This window comes from Phyllobates terribilis, unplaced genomic scaffold, assembly GCF_046119375.1.
Source record: "Phyllobates terribilis strain yellow unplaced genomic scaffold, ASM4611937v1 Scaffold_2__4_contigs__length_985480577, whole genome shotgun sequence".
Lineage (NCBI taxonomy): Eukaryota > Metazoa > Chordata > Amphibia > Anura > Dendrobatidae > Phyllobates > Phyllobates terribilis.
Window position 1 is genome coordinate 928,466,318 of NW_027362762.1, and position 20,692 is coordinate 928,487,009.

At 41.4% G+C, this 20,692-nt stretch overlaps 1 protein-coding gene across 1 annotated transcript in view; it reads right to left on the minus strand.

The window, feature by feature from the left end:
* The window catches only part of HUNK (hormonally up-regulated Neu-associated kinase), a 74,938-nt gene that overhangs the window by 35,739 nt on the left and 18,507 nt on the right, over positions 1-20,692 (minus strand). The window contains exon 2 of the mRNA XM_073668313.1: positions 11,093-11,333. Within this exon, the coding sequence (XP_073524414.1) occupies positions 11,093-11,333 (241 nt within the window). The remainder of the gene's footprint in view (positions 1-11,092; positions 11,334-20,692) is intronic.

Here is a 20,692-nt window from a genome sequence, read left to right on the forward strand (position 1 = left end):
GGTGCCAGGGAAAATTATGTTACCAAAAGTCTCTTTGTACCCCCCATGAGAAAGGAAAGGACCCCCTCAATTTGATTTCAGAGCAAGTGTCAGAAATCAGTGGACCGTCTCCGTTCCTCAAGATATCACACATTTTTTTGGGTAGGCGATAACTTTTAACGTTGGGTATAACCTTTTAAAGAACAACCAGCAAAGAAACAGCATCCACCTTAGCCAATCTGAAAATATTTGGCTGATCATCTGAACTTCTGCCGTAGTTTCGCAGTTTGAACAGTTTAAGATTTGCAAGACAATTGGCTTCAAGGTTGTTTTTGGATGATTCCGCATGGGAAAATCCAATAATTACTTTTATTAGTAAGTAGCAGGCTACCCATTTCTGAGATGGCTTTTTATCATGGCTCAATGGTTAAGACTGTAGCTTTGCAGCGCTGGGTTCAAATCCAAGGACAACATCTGCAAAGAGTTTGTATGTTCTCCCTGCGTTTGTGTGGGTTTCCTCTGGGTACTTGGGTTTCTTCCCACACTCCAAAGACATACTGATAGGGAATGTAGACTGTGAGCCCCAACTGGGACAGTGATAACCATATTTGTAAAGTGCTACGAAGTATGATGGTGCTATATAAGTACACATAATTTCCCCCATCAGTGGTCTGCACAACAGAATTATGTTGTATGTTAATGAGGTTGCAAAAACCTAATTGCCTGAGGGCTGCTTTTTTTCCCTCCAGAAACGTCACCATGTTTCTCCAATGGTGGCATCTAGTATTGCAGTACTGAATGGGCTGAACTGCAATACCAGACACAGCCCATGTACAGCAGAGGCGCAGTTTATTAAAAAAAGAAAAAAAAAGGAGGGAGAGCATGACATACTTCTCCACTTTTTTTTAATGCAGTCTTTAGCTTATTTTATCACCACATCAGTCTGGGAAAGGTATGAACTGTAGATCATGAAGTTGTAAGTTAGAAGAAACCAAAAAGGGAATATGATCCTAGAAGGGCTACCTAAAGTATATTAAAGACAGAAAGGCAAAACTCAATTTTTCCACGTTTTAAAGTCTCAAATCCTTGAATCAATGTTTAAGTTTGTGGTCGAAAAAGCGCGTTTCTTCAATCTCTTGGGGAGAAAAATAAGAATCTGCCAAGGAAAGGCTGGAGATGTCTACATGCCCGGCCAGAGTAAACATGAGCTGCAGCCAGACGGTTGAGAATGATGGAAATAATCATGTAGAAGATGATGAGGAAGCAATTTATTGAGAGGCTTATGAATAAATCTTTTCCTATGACGGTTACCTGCCTCGCGTTACATAAGCAGATTACAGATCTCCAGGTATACGTATATGCAACGTGTCAGCTACCGGGACCTCATGCCAAGTGCTAGCAGAGTGCTCTCATGATGAGCCGTTACATAACCCTTCCAGTGGATGCATAAAATTCCAACATGGGGTCATTATTTGGGCGAGTCCTAGACGTAATGAGAGCAGAGGCAGAGAGGCATGCAAGACCTCATACCTCCGACATGTCACTAGCTTTCACAGTCCGCATTATCAAAAATAACATGTCAACCCACAAATACCTTCCACAGTGTGGAATAAATTACCACCCTTCCAAGTATACGAATATATGGATTTTAACTCTTCAGTGCTCCTGGTGTACAACCATAAACATAACGAATATTATGCTTGAGGAAGAAATCTTGGCATTAAGAATTTTTTTTACAGGAGGTTATCCTCTATAAAATTTTGCAATAAAAACTAGAGAACAAACTGTGGCTGACCATCAAGGATGGTTTTGTAACCAATGTGTTTTTTGCAAGACAGTAGTTAATTGTCTCGTCTATTTTGCTACAGATAAAAGATAAATGTTTGGAGTTCTGGGGGAAGTATGTGGAGAGAAATAGAGAATTTTACAGTTCCAAAGTTCAGGTCCCAATGGTTTTCAATGTGGTTCAGGTTCAGTTCTGGTACCCAAACGGAACTTTGGAGTGAAGTTCAGGTCGGGTACCAGAACCCGAACTTCCACGGTTCCGCTCATCCCTAGTCATTATGCCTCGGGAGCCTAAATTACAAGAGATGCCCAGGATGTCGGCATTCGAGCACCAGCCAAGGAAGTTTGTAATACCTAGGCCTGGCAGCCATGGAGTACCATCGTAATGTCGAACCTTTTTACATATGATATTGATAAGTTTTTAACGGCCCAACATCCTACTTGCAAGCTACCAATATGACTTCCTCGCTCCTTTCAAGATGTGCTTGTAAAGATTAACTTTTCAGATGAATGCAACTAGTAAAGGGACTCCTCTCCATTCAAATGAATTTCATTTTACTTGCCAAATGGGTGGGTTTGAATTAAGTCCCCTTTAAGAAGGAAGCAGTACTGAAGCACCTTGCTTGCCTTAGTATCGCTGGGAGTAACTCTTGCTAGAAGGAACAATGTAACGCTCATAGACAAAAGGCAGAGAACATTTATATTTAGCTACAAATCAAACAGAATATTCTCTCTGTATTATCCGCACATCCCACTCCATATTTTGAGAATTCAGAGGAGATTATGAGAGATGTAGCGGCTTATTGATCATCATTTCTTCCAGGAGAGGATGAGACGTTCTCCATCTATGATGATGGGTATGAGACAAGTTGTCTAGAACTAACAGTTAATAAGGAATATGGCCCTTACAGAAGAATGTAAAATTCCCCAGGTTGGAGTCTATTATTACTCACCCAATGAAACTCCGATATAGAGACTATTTATAGAAATCATTAAAATAAAAAGGTGCCCAAAAGAGCATTCAGCACAGATTCCTGCAACCTGGGACATAGAAAGAACATTGGCAGGAAGAGAATAGGACAAAATATATTGGAACGGCGGGATCATCATCTGTCATGATAATTCAGGTGTGCCCCATACCTCCTCCTGGAAAGGGTAAAGGAGGGCAAATAGAGATTCAGTCTTCCTGACTGATTCACTGAATGTATGCAAAAGCTGACATTGACAAAGTCTGTATAATGGCTGCAAGACCCAGATAAGACACCAATGAACCCTATATATGGGAGAAGGTATAAAAGGGCTCATACACCTTTTAGTTGATGGCCGAGCTCAATAGGCAGACAACTATCTCTCCCGATTGCCCCATATACATGAATGCTCCGCTCCACTGAGCGTGCATATGAAGTCAGTTGGAAAAAATAGAGAAAGCTGCTGACAAGCATCTCTGGCAGCAGCTTCTCTCAGCAGAACAAAAGGATCGGTGTTTTGGGAGGCTCCCAAATACATCAGATGGTTCTCTCTGAAGTCACTTTACACTCGTATTAATGGGAGCCTCAAACCTCTGCACGTTAGCCTATACTCATGAGACACATACTTCATTAATTGGAAGGGGTTGTCCAGGTATGTCATGAAAATCTGCGCAGGATTCTCTGGTGGTGACTGACCGCAAGTGTGAAATATGCTTATTACCAGACACATTTCAACTAGACTTAACCAACTTTGTTCAACTCACTTGAATTCAGCGAGGCCGCGCACATCTAGTTGGAATGTGCCAGAAGTAAGCATATCACACACTTACAGTCACATGACCACCCTCTCTCGCCGTTTGCACCGGAAAATCCTGACATCGCGTGGTGCACGACGATTCTGAAGTCCGTCACATGGAGTGAAGCATCTCACTGAGACAAATTAGGCAAAATCTAAGAGTAGCATTACATATCTAAATCTGAATGGCATACGGGTATTACTCTCGAATAGTGATGAGTGCAACTGCTCGTTATTCGAGTTTGCCTAGGGTGCTCGGGTATGCACCGAGTATCGCGGGTGCTCAAGTGAGATGTTCGAGTCCCTGTGACAAACACAGGCAATCCTCGCATGTTTTGTGGCTGACTAACAGCTGCAAAACATGCGGCTGCGAGGACTCGAACACCTGAGATGCTCGGTGCATACCCGAGCACCCTAGGCAAATTCGAGTAACGAGCAATAGCGCTCATCACTACTCTTGAAACCCCCCATAAATATGAGCACTCGCCCAAGCGTTCATGTCTTTTCAAAGAGGCTTGATCCTTCTCTCCCCCGACATCATCTATCAGGAGAGAGTCGGGAGGCCCCCATACACCTCAGATATTCAGCCAGTCCCCATCAAAATCAGCAGTTTCATTTGCCTTTCATCTAAGGTGTATGGAAGCCTATGTGCTACCTTCACATTATTTTCTTTAAGTTTACAATTATGGGCCTTATAGAAGGCACTTTTGGGTGACATTGTTTTTTTTTATATATATTTTTTTAAGTCAATGGGAAAATGCCTGAAATAAAAAACCAATACCAAATCCTAGAACTTGGAAAAAAAATGGCAATGACCCCCCAAAAAAGTGCACCAAAAAATTGAATAAGAAAAAAAAAAAAAAACTGTAGTGAGTTTAATATTTGTTTTCTAACCTACAACCTTCCTTTCTTTCTGCAGAAAGAATTGCAACAAAAACACACATATGAAACCACCCTAAAGTCGTAGAGTATTTGTAGAGATATTTTAGCTATGGTGGGCACCATTCTTCCATGAAAAATCCAACAATTGCATGTATCCATTACCTAAAATGAAAAGGTCTACCAAAGAAAAAAAACAAAAGCATGGTGGATAGTTGTGTTCTAAAACATCTATCATTTGTAAATAATCATTTAGTCCAAATTATCATATTGACCATTTATTTATTATGTGTCTATGGACTATATAGAAAGGTACAAAATGTATAGACAAAAATTGTCAGTAAACCTCTGGCCAAACCCAGTACAGTTCCATATCTTCTAGTCACCGCGTTGCTTTGAAATGTTAACAGGGTGATAATTACATCTTGCTCTTCATCCTATGGGTTCTTCAACTTGTGACCCATATTAAAGCATTATCCCGGGCTTTTTTAAAGGAAATAATGGGCAGACTAGAGCACGCACCAGATTTAAGTCTTCCCAGGTGCAGGATTACTTGCAAGGTGACTGTGGCAGCCAGAGGATCTGTAATACTTCAGCAAATAACAAAGGCTGAAAGGTTTAAAGGCATTTGGGCTTGAGAGCGACATGTTGGAGCCCGGCCATAGGATGCTCACACACTTTACATAAGGAAGCTTGACAAAGGCAAGAACCTTGTAAAACGATGGAAAGAAGGCCTATAAAAGCGGATCTTTGAGGGGTAATCTTATATAATATATTACATTGGATTCTTGGTATTTTAAAATGTATCAGTAAAATTGGATGATCGGTGCAGCAGAAGGGATGTGAAGGTCGAAAGTATATACACCTGGAGGCAACCGAAAACAACCTTCACGTAATGGCGTGCTCAAGATGGGGGTTTGTTTTAGTGGATTTTAGTACATTAGGGTCTCATTTCGATGTTTTATTTAGAAGCATCCTCTATAAGGTTAAAGGGATCATGCCAAGAATGCAAGTTATCATTTATCTTGTGGATATGTAATAACTTGGTGAACACGGAGGGTCCAACCGATGAAACCCCCACCAATCCCAATAACAGGGCTTTAGAGTGTCCCAGTTTAATAGAGCAAGGTCCATTATGCATACAACTGCTCCATTCATTGTCTGTGGGACTGCCAGATCTTTATCAGTCCCAAAGACAATGAATGGAGTGTTAGGACCATCACTCTATTAAACTGGGTCACTCCAAAACCCTATTATTGGGATTGGTGGAGGTCTCAGCAATCAGACTCCAAAGGAAATGAAGGGGCTGTCCCAGGCTGGGATTCAAGTCTGAAGTCATTCTATGTGACTGCAGACTTGTGAATTCTCATAGCTCACACTGTGATTGCTGTCGGGATTCTCCAAATACTTGCGGTCATGCGCCCGCCCAATCCCGGGGGGAGAATCCTGACAGCGTGCAGTGCGTGTGATGTGAGGATTCACAAGCCTGCAGTCATGCAGTCATACAGAGTGACTGGAGACTTGAACCCCAAGCCTGGACAACCCCATTAACCTCGTGGATATGAGATACGTGGTTATGGTGGACAAACCTCTTAAATACAAACCTAAATTTAGCGCCAAATTAACCACAATGGCTCATGATATGATAGATTGGGCAAAACTTGATAGACACTTTTCTCTTTCTTATACACTTTTCTCTTTCTTATACACCCTATTGGTTGGCTTAAGGCCCCCGTACACAGACTAAAGTCAGGCAATATTGGCACGATTGTTCGGCAGTCTATTGTGTATGGGGGCCTCCTGAGGGAAGAATCCTGCACGTTGGATTTCCAATGGATGATCCTTTTGTTTTCCGGAAGATATTCTGCTACAGAAGTCTCTCCTAGAGATCACATGAGCACTCAGTTGATCAGAGAATTTCTTTATATGTGGGATTTTGGATAGATAGCTGTTGGCCGAGCAGCTATCTAATGTGCATGGGGACTTTACTAAAGACCAATAATTTGAATCACAACTTAGGTTCAATTTTGGTACATTCGAAGTCATGCACCCATTCCACGACACAGTACTGTCTAGTGAGGCTCAGGAAGTGTCTAAAACATACAGTAACTCTTTAGCAAGGGATGTAAACCATTTTTTTTTTTATAAAAATATCTCAGTAAATTTTCCCCAATGTATCCGGCCTGTGAAAATACATCACATCTGTTGAAGGACTGGAAAAGGCCGTGACAGTCTAGGATCGGTCTGAACTTAAGGACCTAATTTTTTCACAATATACATATGACTATATCCGAAGTAAGAGCATATCAAAGACATTTAGTCACAATTAAATCTTTCTGGAGATCCCAATTAGAAAGTTTTATTCTGAACATTAAAAGTTATCACCTATCTGCATGGAAGATCGGTGGAGGTCCAACCATTGGGCCACCCACCAATCCTGAGAATAGGGCTCTGAAATGCCCGAAGGAAATGAATGGTGGAGCACTCATTCTCTATGGGACTACTTAAAAAAGCTGAGCTCTGTACTATTTTATCTCTGAGAGTCCCATACAGAGTGAGCAGAGTGGTGGTGAGCATGCTCCATTCGACTAAGTCGTTTCACAGCCCCATTCTCGGGATTGGTGGGGTCCAAGTGGTTGGATCCCTACTAATTTTCAAGTGATATCTTTTCTTCTCTTTTTTTTTTTTCCTTTCCAACATCTGCACAGACCTCACAAACATTTCCTGATGTGCCCCATCATTCAATTCATAGTAAGCACAGAAACAATGGAATGAACTCACAAAAAGATCAAGACCCCAGAACAGCACACAACTCTCATATAACCTGAATCTGCAGCCTTTCCGTGATCCCAAAAATCCCCCCGAGGCTAGAAACCTGAGCTGCAATAGCAGGTATTGCTAGCACTCATTCTTGTGCTTTTAGTAATAATGAAAGCAACGGGGAGGTTTGTATTACCTACGTTTTGCAGTTTTTTTTTCTGGGGTCAAGTTTAAGAAGAATTACTGGTGGGAAAAAAGTGTTGCCCTATTTAGTTGCCTTATGCATAAAAACAGTTGGAGGCATTTTTTTGTTTGTTTCTTATTTGAATATTTTTTCACATAAATGTGGTATTAAATATGTATGAGCACAAATAGCTTTCATAAGTCACAGGCAACATGTATAAAAGGGAGGGCATTTGAAAGAGGTGATTGCTACGGGACAGCGAGGGGCACAGAGCGTAAAAACCCAGGTCTCCGATGCCCGGATCTAAATGTGCAAAAAATGAAGAGAACATTCCAAAACCGGAAAGTCAACGGTGTTGAGATTTTACTAAATATTGAGACTCCTCTGTGCATCCCTATACTGGAGGAAGAGCACCACTCCCTAGTACCATTACCAGAATAGATTTGCCATTGTAGCCATCTACTCCATGGAAAGAAAAAGGAAGCCAAACAACTCTGTTCTGCGCTGACAAATACAGGTGGCATATCCAAGAGCCAAAGAAAATTATAATTTCTTACACCTGCTATCCCTCATATGTCCTCATAAAGAACTCAAATTTAAATAATATCATTAGGGAATTATTAGTAATAACAATTATCAAATATTCAATGGAAGAGTTCACAAAAGGTGACGAAGTTCTGACTTTAACTCCAACATAGAATTGCTAATGGTTGCAAATGATGGTTGGGACACACCCAATGGAAGATGGAGGGGCAAATAAGAATAAAGGCAGTGTCCGCAAACACTGGATATGGTGGATCCCTGGCTTATTTGGATTTTTTTTTTCCTTTTTAACTAAACTACTTAATTACACACTTGCACTGTTTTACCATCTTTTGTTATACCAGGTGTGTGGTGGAAAAGGTCCCACAAGATCTGCTATGACAGCTGGGGGCACTTCCTTTCCAAGGGGACCACCTAAAACTGCCCGTAAAGTACAACCAGGCGTCACCATCCAGTAATGGCTGAAGGGTAGGAGAGTACTAATGGCAGAATTTGTCCATTGATCTGTCCACCTTATTTATTTATTTAGGGGCAGCAATGTTGCTCTGCTGCACTGGGGTCCTGGGTTCAAATCCCACCAAGGACAACATCTGCAAGGAGTTTATATGTTCTCCCAGTGTTTGCGTGGGTTTCCTCCATGTTCTCCAGTTTCCTCCTACACTCCGAAGACACACTGATAGGGAATATAGACTGTGAGCCCTAATGGGGACAGCGATGGTAATGTCTGTAAAGCGCTGTGGAATTAATGGCGCTATATAAGGAATGCATAATGATAATAATTTAGCCAAAGTTTGCCAAGTCTTTAGCCAATGGTTTTTTTTTAACACTTAATCCATCAGGAGACAGATGGGAACGCGGTCCACATTCTTGGTGGAAGGTTTCCTGTGCATGCTCAGTCATTCTCCATTAAAGCCTATGAGCTATACGGGAACACACGGAGCAATCAGGGTGATTTGATGATAAAGCACTTTTTAAACCAGGTCATCCAATGCTTGGATTTTAATGTAAAGGACTAATTTTGATTCATATGCAATAACCCTTGCGTGAACATGCTGGAAAAAAAGCCAAATAGGACAGAGGTCCTTACTGTACAGGCAGATAGAGAATCTATTTGGATGAGGAGTGTGGTCTCTGTACAGTACTGTGGTATATGTTGACACCATAGTATATAACACACGGGTCATTTCACATGCACAATAATTAATGCTGCCAATCAGTCAACCATTTTCTGTCAACGCTACATCATTCCCTCAATATTAAACTTGCTTGTTATTTCAATAAGCTGACACCAAACTGAGGATAAATCCTGAGCCTAAGGCCACGTTCACACATTCAGTCAGTATTTGTAAGCCAAAACCAGGAGGAAAAGTATAACAGAAACACGTCACCACTTCTGCATTCTTCACCCACTCCTGGTTTTGGCTTATAAATACTGATGTAAAATACTGACAAAAAACTGAACGTGTGAACATGGGCTTAAGGAAATAACCCCCCCCCCCCCCTATACACTCGGTCATCTACACTGTACTTTTCTTAACCCTGAATGACACTAATATGGAGAACAGTGATTGACATTTCACACAATTCACAGTGAGGAGGAAAATAACTTGCAAATGTTGGACTCAGCTCTTACTGTACAAGGCCCCATTGGATGATACAGGGAAGCAGACAGTGCAAAAAAGTGGAGGATTTTCTGGAAAATAAGGACTTTTTCGAAAAGTTGGTGTTGTGGAGCGCTTGTCTCATAAGTTATTTAGCATGGTGGATAAATGTGCCCAACTATGTAGTCAAGAATATAGCACCTTGTAAAATAAGAAAGAAAGATAGGAAAATATTTATAAATATCTCCAGAAGTACCATAAAAGTTTTTCAACTGAGGGTCTCAAACCTCATTTGGACGTTAGTGGTCTATCAGTATATTCTATGAATAGAACACGTCCCGGTTTTATTTTATGGGGTTATTCGCATGTCCAACTGTTCACCGAGAGTTGGCAAAAAGACGGAGACATATCAGAGTCATGAATCAAACTTTTTTTTGCTAGGAGAAGCTTGAGAAACAATCAGTTTTTTTGCATATGAGAAAAACTGATGAAACCCTGATGGTAAAAACGGATACATGGACCAAACACTGATGAAAATCCATCAAATATGAGAAAAAAAGCGGACTTCTGAATTAAGCCTAAAGGGCTTAATCAGACATCAGTACATTTTCTCCTATGCAAAAACGGTCCGATCAGTGTATTTTGTTTTATCAGAGAGTGTCAGAGTTTTATTAGTTGTTCTCAAATGAAAAAAAAAATAAAAAATGACGGTTTCTCAATCAATGGGCACGATCAGACGCCGAGATCAGACCACTAATGCACGGACTGGTTGCAGCTCTCCTGACCCAAGCATGACAGCATAATGTATTTTTATGGGACTATCAGTCGGGTCGGGGGAGCCGCGGTCAGTCCGTGCACCGCGGTCCGATTTCGGACTGATTTACACAGACATCTGAATGCGCCCTTCTCATATTGAACAGGATTTTTTCATAGGACTTTCACTGATGCGAGGTTTGGATCAAAATTGGATACGTCTCCGTGATTTTGTGTGGACAGCTCCGTCTGCGAAAATACACCGACATGTGAACAGCCCTATAGACTAACTATATTACATACAAGTTTTATATGTAAAAATCGGGATGTCTAAACGAGCCTTTAATCATATAAAATAGAAGATGGCATGGGGGGGGGGGGGGATACAATAATTTCCAAACACTAATAGATGTATACATTCATATAGAATATGGATAATAACTACATACAGTTTAAGTAGAACACAAATATTGGCGTGAGTACTCTGTATATGTTATATATTATACAATGTATACCATATGCAGAGCACTCACACTGATATATACCGTAATTGTAGAACAAAGTAAATAATGCAAAATAAATAAATATTCTTGCAGCCCAGAGTATGTTGATACATACATGCACCGCATGGGCTACAATAACTTTAGTTTTACAAGTTATTTTATATTTTATATATACACACATACATTTTCCTACGCAGCGTGGAAACAATACAATTTAATATATACAATAAACAACTAAAATAGATACAATTGAAAATAATAATAAAAAGGTAACTAATATAGTAAAAAAAAACGGTCTCCTTCTTCGTAACCCCCAGCCCATACATCCGTCTCTCACTTACCCTTTCTCCAGTGACCACATGTAACCCTTCTCTGACTTTGGCAAAAGACCCCTCTCCCAGTTTTCTCCCGATCAGGTAGTTGCCCACTCTCTTGGTGTGCTGGAAATTGCGCAGGGTGTCCCTGGACACGTTGCTCACACAGGCTGGTAGGAAGGAGTCTTCAAGTTGGACTGGGGGCTTTTCCCCAAGCAAGAACCTTGGAGGAGAGTCACTGATGCCATCCCCAGCTGCAGCTGGCATCCTGGAAGGAAAGAGATGGGTCCACAGGTCAGATCAGATCCAAAAATAAAGTAAAATCAGCAATCCTGCTATAGAGTAGTGGTCAATAGGGTCGAAAGTCCTAGTAGATCCACCATGTGTTCATGTAAGGTCTGTTGTGCATTGGATAGATGAGTGTGCCCAGGTAGTAGCAGCTGGCACTGCTCTATGTTTTATCAATGGAGTGTAAAAAAAAAAAAAATCCACAATCAGAGTGGGTGGTTGCACATGATCCTTGCCTGATAGTCACAGCAGCTCTGGTAATGAATGCACAGCTCTGGAGTAAGGGGAAGGGAGGCAGAGAGGCAGGACAGAGGTGCAGTGACTGAGGGCTCCCTGTCTAAAGAGCCTCATTCACTCAGAATGTGCAGTAATTTAATCCCATCACAGGCGGCAGGAGCAGATGTGATCTAAACTCAGCAACTCTGAACAAACCCCTTTCAAATCCTATCCCCCTCCTCCTGCAGTGACTGCAGCCAGCCAAAAGCCTCTGTTTCCTTCACACACTCCTTTTAGTCACTTCTTTATTTTTTAAGGGGGAGGGTGGTGCGAATCTTGGACTCCTATAAATAAAACCCAGCGGGTCAATCACAGCCTTAAAAACCAAACCGACAACTGGAAACCTTGAAGACAGATATGACTTTAATAAAAGAACCAAAAAAGAATCTATTTTTTTTTTTTTTACTAGAATTCCATGGAGATGAGTTAAAATGACACAATGTTTCCCCTCTTGGAATAAACCTAATGTTCCAAGAGGACAAAAAAAAAAAAGTAAACGGATTGTAATAGAAGTGGTAGTCATTTCGGTGGATAAATAAAATAAAGTGTTCCCACAAATTCCAACCACTTGTAGGGCTGCGGCTGCTGGGCGATGGTGTGATTTACCAGCTAATTGTACACAGGCTTATTTTTATAGGCCCCTGTCTACAAATATCTACCACTGGCTGTGTGATAGTTTTATGGCCGTGTCCGCAACGTGGGAGCGAGTAATGAGGGCTGCATTAAAAGCCATTAAATCCTGAACAGATGTATAAATAAATATCCATATATATACAGAATTACAAAGGATTAAAAAAAATCAACTATAAAATATTTTTATTCTTTGGGAGTTTTTTTTTTTTTTTTTAAAGATCAGCATCTACGTTTCAGATGGATTCAAATCTAACACCTTCTAGACTTAAAGTTGGCAAAAGTATCTGTCTTTTTATTTACGGACACTCCTTTGAGGACATATAAAATTATATCTATGCCAGTTCTTTGGCCATCACCATAGGTCAAGTGTGAATCTACCAGAATTAGGGACCATTTAAGAAACTAATCAGTGGGCCGTGAAGATTGAGTCGCAATCCCCCCCCCCCACACACACACACACACACACTCTGACTCAAGACGTTTTCTGGTTCTTAGAAGTCGAGCGGTAACTTAAGCTGGCCATAGACATGAGATAGCGGTCAGCAGAGTGTCCATTTGACATACAGCTGTCTCTCCTGATTTCCACATTCGCTCGAGAGCTCAACTCGGCCAACCGGGAGAGAGAAGAAAGAGGTGTCTGGTGGCGACGTATCACCACTGGAAATAAAAGGATCACGCATTAAAATTCCAACTGCCTGGTCTTTCTCTCTCTCCCAACATCATCCACCAGTGGACAATTGGGTGGCCCCTATACACATCAGATGATCGGTTGGTCATCCAACGTACATGGGGGCCTTAACAGTGTTGCAAGATTAAATTCTCTGCTAATTGGTCAACACAACAATGGACCGCTATGAAGAACAATCTATATTTTAGCCCCTTAATTAGCATTTTTGGGGGATGTTAAGGTGGTCATCTCATTACGGAAAATCTCTTTCAGATTGGAGCTACTTTAGCGTTCACTGTAAATTGGGCACCTTTGTCAAAGTAAGGATCCTCTTTATTGTATCACTGTATAGCTCTATAGGACATATGAACCTGGGTTGTCCCTATTAAAAGTTGAGTTACGTTATCCAAACGCATTTAATCGGTTTTCCGAGCCTGTCAATTTTTGGGTTGAATCGGATGATGACGTCATGCGTGAGAGCCTCTCGAGTGTCCTTCCAGTGGTAGAAGTTAGGGTAAAGAAGGTATTGGCAAGTTGGATTTTAAGATGGCCGGTCCTTTGTCCTCTCTCCCCGTTAGACAAGTTAAACATACATGTTTTTTAAGGGGGGGCCAGTGGAGAACATAACTGTTTAACTGACAGTTTTTAATGTGTGTGGCCAACTAAAGGCAACTTTTTTTTCCCCCATCATGGAGTCTTGACATTTTCTTAAAAAAAATCTGAAATGGAGGCTCCAAACTGGGTTCTTTAGAAAAAAAAAAAGAGGGTCCTGTTCTGGTGGCAAGTGACCTTTGACTGCAACACATTCTAGGTCTATAGGTGTCCATGTTGGGTGTTTTTACAGGTAGTTATCATAACCCTCCCTCTCATAAGAGGCACTGCGTAATCCCCACAAACATGTTCTTGAATTAATTCTGATCTGGTCAATATAAGGCAAACGCATAGATCTGCAGTAGGGTGATCTGGAGTGCCCTGAATGCTTTCCATCTCTTGGGAACTTCGGACTATTCTGTTCAAATATGTGTAGCCTCTTATATGAGGCTAAATAGTGCTTGTCCAAAAAATTGATTCCATTTAGAGAGGATAGTAATACATTATGCTAATTATGAAGATGACTCCTGTTAATGGTTTACTAGCATTATCCATGCATTCATCTATATAGGTGATGTAGGGGTAGGACATGCAGAGCCTTGGTGCTTGAAGGAGCCTAAAGGCCAGTCGGCCATGTAAGAAGACACTAGTCTTATAAATGGCACATGGTAGGTTGGGATGAGTCACAAATATTTCGACAGGAGCGTCCAACTATATATTGTATATGGGGGACTCCCTACTGTCCCCTGACAGAACATGTCGGGGAACATAGGGTTGGAATATAATCACCCAAACCTTTTATTCGGTAGGGAGATAAGGCATAACCAGATATTCCTGGCAGCGGCTCACTGACCGAGAACTCAGGAGCGCTTGGTCAAGCTGAGAGTTTCTGTGTATGGTGGAGTTAAGAGAGATAGCCATCAGCCGAATGACTAGCCACTGGCCAACCGCTATCATTAGATATGGCCATACATTAGCGTATGGGTAGCTTAAATCAGCCTACAGTGACCCCATCTTCAGGCAAATTTGCCATATTAAGGGTGTCGGACAAAACTGGGTGACGACCAATGATAAACCTCTATTGGTTGTCACCTTGCTTTCTGAGAAAAATTTATGACCAATTTACAGCAGGAAAGAAAGAAGAGACAAAGATGAAGACTGAAAGGTGCAGCGAGACACCTGAAATTCATGACACGGCTCCTCTATAAGAGTGCAAATGCCCAAGTGATAGACGGTGTGTGCAAGGAGTCTGCTGCTCCCTACAGTCCAAAATTGTAAGAGCTTACCTTCTATCTCTGACATTTCTTGCATTTTAGTCTCATCCATTTGGTGATTTACATGACTTTGCATTATGCTGATAACGTGCCTTACACAATGGCTGGATAGTGCCCTATACAATACCTGGATGGTGTCCTACACAATGGCTGGAGGTCATCGCCTTTTACTTGGATGATAATTAAGACAATACATATGGGTGCTTGACCCTTGATTAACATAACAAAGCTGCACAGCCACTAGTTTTGTTATGTTACTATGAACTTTGAGCCTTTTTTGGATGTAGACTGTATATTATAGCCAATTTTCATTACAATCCTCTAATGTCTGGTGTTGGGAACAATCACCTGGATGCAGAGCTTGGATTTTGACCTCTCCAATCCATAAACAAATATGAGATTACTACAGAGCTGTCAAATGGGCAGCTGCTTGGCTGACCACTATCTCATCTGTGGCCAGCCTTAGCCATAAGGATAAGGTAGAAAAACTAAGAAGTGGCATGGAGCTATAGTCATGTGAAAGTAACGCCAGGTCTGCACAGATGCCCGGAAGTCAAAAGGAGCGCGTTAGCTCAATTACAGTCGTAGTAGAAAGTTTTACTTTGTTGGACCTGTCCTGCGTACATTGACAGCCCATTGATTTCCCTTCCCCCGTGGGTTGCATTAGATTACAGCTGATCAGTCGGGGGGGTCAAGGACGCCCTGCAATCTGTTTATTGACACTTCTGTCAAAACTAAAGCCCCCGTCTCACATAGCGAGATCGCTAGCGAGATCGCTGCTGTGTCACGGTTTTGGTGACGCAACAGCGACCTCACCAGCTATGTCGCTATGTGTGACACTTTGCAGCGATCAGGTCCCTGCTGTGAGGTCGCTGATCGCTGCAAAGTGTCCTGGACCATTTTTTGGTCGTTGCCCTCCCGCTGGTCAGCATACATCGCTGTGTGTGACCAGCGGGAGCAGCGATCAGGCTGGTAACCATGATAAACATCGGGTTACTAGGGGCACACGCGCACTTAGTAACCCGCTGTTTATCATGGTTACGAGCCTGCTAAAGTGAGCGGTAACCTCCCGCTCACTGTAGCAGAGTGGTAACCATGATAAACAACGGGTTACTAGGAGCGCGTGTGCCCCTAGTAACCCGATGTTTACCATAGTTACCAGCCTGCTCCTGCTTCAGCAGGATGGTAACCAGGAGCAGGACATCGTGGAAAGATTCTTTCCACGATGTAGCTGCTCCCCTGATCGTTGGTGAGCCTGCCTGTTTCACAGCTCACCAGCGACCACATAGCGACGCAGCAACGATCCCTGACAGGTCGTATCGTTGTCGGGATCGTTGCAGCGTCGCTAAGTGTGACGGGGCCTTTAGTGCAGATGACCCTTTAAAGTGGTTGTCCATCTTGAGAAAAAAATATCTTTACATGTGTTTATAATGGAAATATATACAGCTTATTAATATACTTGACTTAGCCCTGATCTCTAGATTTCAATTTCATTGCAAGTTTTGAACAATTTTGTTTTTACCAGCTCTGTGCTTTCCCCCTCATTGCAGGTGAAATTTACTAAAATCCTTCAGGGAGCTTAGTCTGATGAGGAGTATGAAACGTTTTTTTTATTGTCCTTTACTAAGCTCCTTTTACTGATTTATGACCACATCAAAGGAAAGCTGAACTTTTTTGTCATCATAAATCAGCTGAGAGATAAATAAAACAGTTCCACTCTCTCCTCTCAGAATTACAACTCACTGAGGGATTCTTAGTGAACTCATTCTGCAATCATCATTGTACAGTGCAACATACATAAAGGCTATAGAAGGCAAACAGTCCATATATATATTTTTTTTTAATGAAACACAAGCGCAAAAATTATTTTTAGCCCTGAATACAGTTCATCTCCAAGATCCTATCCCAATATATAGTAGGTGTAATAATAATAATATTAGCTATTAGATATGTTTTATAGTTCTCCTGATTCGCTATGTCGCTTACCCCATGTGCAGGGCATTGCAGTAGCTTAGATATCCATGGTTACGACCACTAACAACTAACTGTCATTATGAGTGGGCATAACCATGGATACCTAAGCTACTTCAATGCCTTGCACATGGGGTAAGCGACATAGCGAATTAGAAGAACTATACTACATTTCTAATTGGAGGCATTTGCTAATATTATTATTATTACACCTATTACATATTGGGATAGGATGTTGGAGATGGGAATACCCCTTTAAGTTAAAAAAAAAATGTCATATCCTTTAATGGGAGCAATTCTAGTTAATATAATAAAATATTATTTTAGTAAATTAATAGGAAATTACTGTTGGAGCAGATCCAAATGTGAAGTGTCACATTAACTGAACGCTAAGGAGTAACAGCATTAGTAAGGCATCAATGCCTCATACCTCAGCCATTTAAAGAATTCCTTATACACTATTTGGCCCCATTACGAATGGTGTCATATACACTCCGCAGGGTGTTTGAAGTAGAGGACATAGATATAAGCTATTCCTTCATTAAGAACTGAACATTGCAATAAGTAATTCAATTTCAGATTATATAAAGGGTCCCGTTAAAAGATATACCTCCAGGCTGCCCGTTCCCTGCACCATGTCCTCCTCCCGAGCTCATACAGGCATCACTTAACAATTAAAGGATATGATGATTACCAAAAAAAAAAGCTGCCTTGTAAAAACAGTAGGACGCGGGGACATGTTGAGTGAATCGCTGGAAGGGAGTGGAGTTTCACGCTGGCAAGAAACTCCAAAAAAACACACCCATCATAAATCGAGAACATATGCGCTAATGTATAGCCCTGTATTGGGACCTTCTAGGTTCCCCGTACGGTTAGTGAGGGAGCAGATAAACATCTGGTTTGCAAGAAGTGAAAAGCAGCGCACATGACTGTTACCACGTAAGGTCATCAGGGTTTTGATGTATGGTCGCGATGCAGATGTCGAACAACCGAGAATCCACATAAGAAAACACGATGGAAAACAGGGCATCTGGATGCAACATGCAAGTTTCCCTGATTTGCATCACTGCTCTTTTAAAGGGACTCGGAACCCATCATTTAGGTTTAGTTCCTTTGAACTTGCCTTATGTGTGCGTAGTAAGGGAGGGCGCTATACAACGCCCTAATTAAAGGACTGTTCTTAATGTGCTTCTAGTTTTCCTTGTATTACCTCATACTCACTTTCTCCTCCTCAGTCTTTTTAAGGGTTTTATAATCAGCAATAAAATAACAAAGTGAGTTTGAGTTCAGCTTTTTTTATACAAAGCTATAAATTCTGCCTGTCTGCAGCTACCACAAGGGGGAGCTCCCTTTATACTTTTCATCCATTGATCTCAATAGTAAAACAGTTTACAGTAAACTCCTAAGCTCCACCTAGTGGTGGCTGCCAGAACTGTAAAATTTAAAGAGGACCTGTTACCAGATCAAAAGTACCCAGATTTTGCTCTTACTTCATTCCCGCTGCACCCGTTTTTTTTTTTTTGTTGTTGTTTTTTTTAAATCTGCCATACAGTTCCAGGGATATGGGATTTTTTTTATTTAGTGCTAATATGTATGCTCTTTACAAGGGGGTGTGGCTTACAAGAATATCTGGGGACATGTCTTTAGGCTGCACTGCATTGCACTCACAAAGCATCCCCAACTGGCAAAGCCCATAACAATTAGCACTAAATGAAAAGACCCATATCTCTGGAGCCATATGGCGGATTTAAAAAAAAATTGTAGAAGAGCAAAAACTGTTCACTTTTTACCTTACCTAATGACAGGTGAAACTTGAAATTTAGAGTTTTGTATCAGAAAATGAAGATATGTTATTAAATTATGAAACATTACATTTGATGAAGCTTCAAAGACAGGAAAGGCGGCACTCTGTTCCATAAAAACATATTTTATTGCAAAAATCTTAAAACATGGATGCAGGAGAATGCAGGTGCATAAGACGGACGACGGCCGTTTCGCACACAATGGTGCTTCAACAGGTGTTTGGACCCATTGAAGCAGTATTGGGTGTGAAACCGCTGTTGTCCGTCTTATGCATTCTCCTGTATCCATGTTTTAAGATTTTTGCAATAAAATAAGTTTTTATGGGATAGAGAGTGCCACTTTTCCTTCGAAGCTTCATTAAATTCTGCATGTGGCGAAGCACCCGGAGTTACTGAATAATCGCAATGTGTGTGCCGTTATCCCTTCTGACTGTGTGAGTAACGAATGGTGGCGTTTTTTTTCTTCTTTTTTTGCAGGAACATTAAATTCGAGCTGGTCGTGCGTGGTCCAATACACTGGCGGATACAGACAGAAGAGGGCCCCTGTGCAAGAACAGTATATGGACCCTTTGCAGTCCAATAGCTCATCATAATGCACAATTCCACCTGCTAGAGAGGTAGAAGTGGCCCCCTTACCTCTTGGAGCCCAAGTTGCCCCAATGGTATGTCCACCCCTGGACCAATATGTTGCCCATTCTAATGCTCAAGCCATATAGAAAGACATAATTGCTATCATTACTCGGTGATTTAAACAGCCTATCCGTTTACTTACAGACAAGTAAAGGGCTGATACACCAGGACAATATGGCCAATAGAAAAAAAAATAACATTTTATTGTTAGTTCAGGTGCCATTGAATGCTCTATGCACAATGCATATAAATGGTATGAGTTACTATCGTCTATAGAAAATGTCATAACAGATGAAGCATTACATTCCGAGCTGCAGCAAAGCTCAGCTAGCTTTCCTCCTCTAGAAGCAATCCCATCAAGGGACGGCTCGTTAATGTGTTACAAGCCTGGAAGGTTGGGGCCGGAGGTGGAATCATTCCAAGAAGGTCAGCCAACTGGTTACTTTATATAATGCATATGGATTTCCTCATCTCAGGTACGAGCACGTACATGGATGTTATCTTACTGCTCTCTGATGATATTAATTGCAGTTAATGGCAGCAGAAGCATGCAAAGCTATTAAATAAATCTTCCAGAGAGTAAGACGAGTGTCAACTTTTCCTTCCCACAGAACTTTAAAAGAGCATGAAAATGCATCTAACCCACCTAATTACAACAAAAATGAAAAAGCCGCATGTTCCATTGGCAGTGACTGACATTGCACCCTATAGAGGAAGCCTTTATACTGTTCATCAGGTCTGACTGTCATCAGAAAAGTCAATCAGATATGCATTATCTGACCGGAGGCCGGGAATGGGCAGCAGCCTAAGGGTATGTGCACAAGACGCCTTTTACACCCAGGCATACCAGCATCGTTTTTTGCTATAGGAGGATTCTTTCGGGAAAAGTCAGCGGTGTTTTTTCCTGGAGCGTCGTCTTTCGCTGCAGTTTTTTTTATTTCATATTTAACAAAGAGTCGGCTTGGAACCCACCTGAAGAATGGACAGGTCACACATCTTTTAGCCACTGCAAGGTTTTCAAAGCCTGAAGCGGGTAAAAGAAATGACAAGAGACGGAACATGTGCACAGCAAGTTGTTTTGATGTTGCTGTGCATATTTTCAATATTTTTGTTGTTTCTCTTTTGGGTGCTTTTTCAGGTGGGTTCCATGATGAATGTGCCTGAAAAAGACGTCATGTGCACATACCCTTAGGCTTCATTCAGAAGTCAGTTTTTAACGTACGTATTCTATCCGTGGTTTTCACAGATACAACACGTACCCATTCAAATATATGGTGGTATACACATGTCCATGTTTTCTTGCAGACCGTCTGCAAAAAAAATCTTGGAGACATGTCTGCTTTTGATTGGACAAGTCTATGGGTCTGTGAAAATCAGACAGCACATGGATGGCATAAGCGCAAAATCCATAAATCCATACAGTGCTGGCCAAAAGTATTGGCACCCCTGCAATTCTGTCAGATAATACTCAGTTTCTTCCTGAAAATGATTGCAA